We start from the raw sequence: 2,696 nt of genomic DNA, 5'->3' as shown, positions 1-2,696 counted from the left end.
AGAGAGAGAGAGAGAGAGAGAGAGAGAGAGAGAGAGATGCAGCCAGTCGCAGCCAAAAGCCCGCTCAGCCACAGGACCTCATTTTCTGTGGAGGATATTTTGGATCCAACAAAGTTCACGAGGAGAGGAATCTGTGCTCGAGATGCAACGACAGGTGAGCATTGAGAGGGGACCCTGCAGGGAAAAAAAGGTTTTCAATTTTACTTTAATTCCATGACTTTCTTGAATTGAATTCTTAGACTTTTGGGGGAAAAGGTGTATTGTTTTCTTTCATCCTTGGTCTATTTGTGTCTGTAGATTTCTCCTAAATTAACCTATAAGTGAAAGTTAGTTTTAGGTAATACCTCATTTGCATTTTAAACACACATTTCTAGTTAATAGTAACACCAAAAATATATTTCAGGAAGTTAGTTTTTCATTTTTAATTCACTATTTTACATATCTTCTTTCAGACTATGTGGGGGAAAATGGATGTATTAAACCCAATGAATTTGACTTTGGTGTCTACTCTCTATACATTCAACACATAGATATGTAGTAGTAGACACATAAAAAAATACACATAGACACATATCAGCATAAAATACACAAATAAGACATATTATCAAGACAAGTACACATGGAGTGGGATGTGAGATGCGAAAAATTTATAGTGTGTTATGTGTTTATGTTTCTATTTGTGTCTGTAGATTTAAGTTGACCATAAGTCAGCTTAAGATAGAGCCTCATTTGCATGTTTAAACATAATTTTTTTGGAAAAGGTGTAATTCAAAAATTGTCTTACTGTCAATGTTAAATTGTCATCTAGGGGATGATTAATCTATTAGTTCAAATGTCAAAAACAAAATGCACGTGAAGGCATCTTCTTTCAGACTGGAGGACTTCTCTGCTTCGAGTATTTTTACTTTTACTACTTTAAGTACATTGTACTTTTACTTAATCAACATTTTCAATTAATTTCAATTCAGTTTTATTCATGTAGCGCCAAGTCACATCTACAGTTATTTTATCTCTCAGGAAACTACAGGAAAGGGAAGAGGTCGAGTTAGTAACATGCGTTAATGGGAGGAGGTTGCACACAGATGGAGAGGAGAACTTTTACTTGTAACAGAGTATTTTTACAGTGTTGTATTGGTACTTATAAGGATTCTGAATACTTCTTCCACCCCTGCTTCCAGGTGCCTCTGCAGGCAGAGATGAACCCGGAGAGCAGCACCCTCCTGCGGCCCCGGAGGAGGAGAAGCTTCGCAGCTCGAAGGCTAAAGGCCGCCGGGTCCGCACTGCCTTCAGCCTGGAGCAGCTGCAGCTCCTGGAGCGCAGCTTCCACCGGTGCCACTACCTGTCGGTGCTGGAGCGCCACGCCATCGCCTCGGTCCTGCGCCTCTCCGAGACGCAGGTCAAGATCTGGTTCCAGAACAGGCGCACCAAGTGGAAGAAGGAGCGTGTGCAGGGGGGAGAGGAGGCCGAGGCGGAGGAGGAAGCCGGGTTCACAGCCTCACATCCTCTGCCCTACGGGCCGCTTTACTGCCAGCAGCGCGCGCCGCTGCAGCGGTTCGCACCGCTGCCGCTGCTGCCGCTGCTGCCGTGTCATCGTTATTACACATGATGGGTGACCCGGCGCATCACGGACCAGCATGCAGCATCTCCAGCCCAGGCCTGGGTATCACTAAAACAACTCCACCGGTGCTGTTACCATGACTTTGATAGCCTGCTTGTTCCTGATTGATGTTTTTTTTTTCTATACCAATTTGATAAAAATCCATTTAACAGAAAGAAGTCAGGTCACAGGTCAGGGTAACGGCCTACCTTTGGGTTCAACATTGATTTTTGGAGTATATCAAACACTTGATTTCCTCCATTCTGATGATTTGTTCTTGCATCACGTTAAGTTGCAAATGTCTTTATTTATGTGGAGGAAATTATATAAGGTTTTTTGGGGAGTTGCACTGACTAGTTTGGATTTTCGGGGAGGTTGTAACCGCCCCATCCCCACTGTAAATTAGGCCTATACATTGGGGGAAGAGCAGGGAGGGGGGGGGGGGAGGCTTCTGGGGCTGCAGCCCCAAATATTTCTCAAATGCCCCCAATCTTTCAGGGATTAGCTTGAACAACTTTTGGCGTTTTCCACTGCATGGTAGACTACCTACTCCACTCGCCCTTTTTGGTTTTCCCTTATCAGAATCCGAATCAGAACTAGCTTTAGGCTATTTGCCAGATATGAGGACACATACGAGGAATTTTGCTTTGGATCATCATTGCTCAAAATGCGCTTACACACGCAAAACAAACAACAAAACATTTCATGTATACACACTAATATACACACTCTCAACTGAAACAACATAGGCAGGTTGGGGCAGTGGTGCTATGAAGGGTGCAAAATGTGGAGGAGTAGATTATAATAGTTATTATTTTCATTTTGGAGCATAGGGAAAAGGGTGCAGGAATAAATAGAATCATGTTATTATGTTACAGGATGAACAACTCTGGAATAGAGAATGATGAATAACTAATAATTAATAAGTGGAACCAGTAAACAGGTGCTGGTTCGAGACAGTGTTGCTGGGTTGTTGCACAGACTTGAACCTGACACTGGGAGGTAGTACCATCTCAGTCCAGGTTCAAAGGCGATACCAAAAGGTGATGTGAAAACCTGCAGACTGCTGATTGGTCGGAGAGAATCGTGGGGGGGGGGG

The 2,696-nt window shown here is 43.5% G+C and overlaps 1 protein-coding gene across 1 annotated transcript; it reads left to right on the top strand.

Annotated features, from left to right (window-relative positions):
- Window positions 1-36: 36 nt before the first annotated feature.
- On the top strand, window positions 37-1,606 carry pnx (posterior neuron-specific homeobox). Its single transcript, XM_034897011.1, has 2 exons — window positions 37-154; window positions 1,179-1,606. Exons 1-2 carry the CDS (start codon window positions 37-39, stop codon window positions 1,604-1,606), a joined length of 546 nt encoding a protein of 181 aa, XP_034752902.1.
- Window positions 1,607-2,696: the final 1,090 nt, after the last annotated feature.

The sequence above is a fragment of the Etheostoma cragini genome, chromosome 16, assembly GCF_013103735.1.
Source record: "Etheostoma cragini isolate CJK2018 chromosome 16, CSU_Ecrag_1.0, whole genome shotgun sequence".
NCBI classification, from domain to species: Eukaryota; Metazoa; Chordata; class Actinopteri; order Perciformes; family Percidae; genus Etheostoma; species Etheostoma cragini.
Note: the sequence above shows the minus strand (reverse complement) of the source record. Positions and strands in the feature narration are given on the sequence as shown.

What these genes read in the sequence shown, in the direction of transcription:
- pnx (XM_034897011.1), top strand. Translation starts at nt 37, where the DNA reads ATGCAGCCAGTCGCAGCCAAAAGCCCGCTCAGCCACAGGACCTCATTT. An exon ending in TGCTCGAGATGCAACGACAG is followed by an intron (nt 155 to 1,178) that starts GTGAGCATTGAG and finishes CCCTGCTTCCAG; the next exon opens with GTGCCTCTGCAGGCAGAGAT.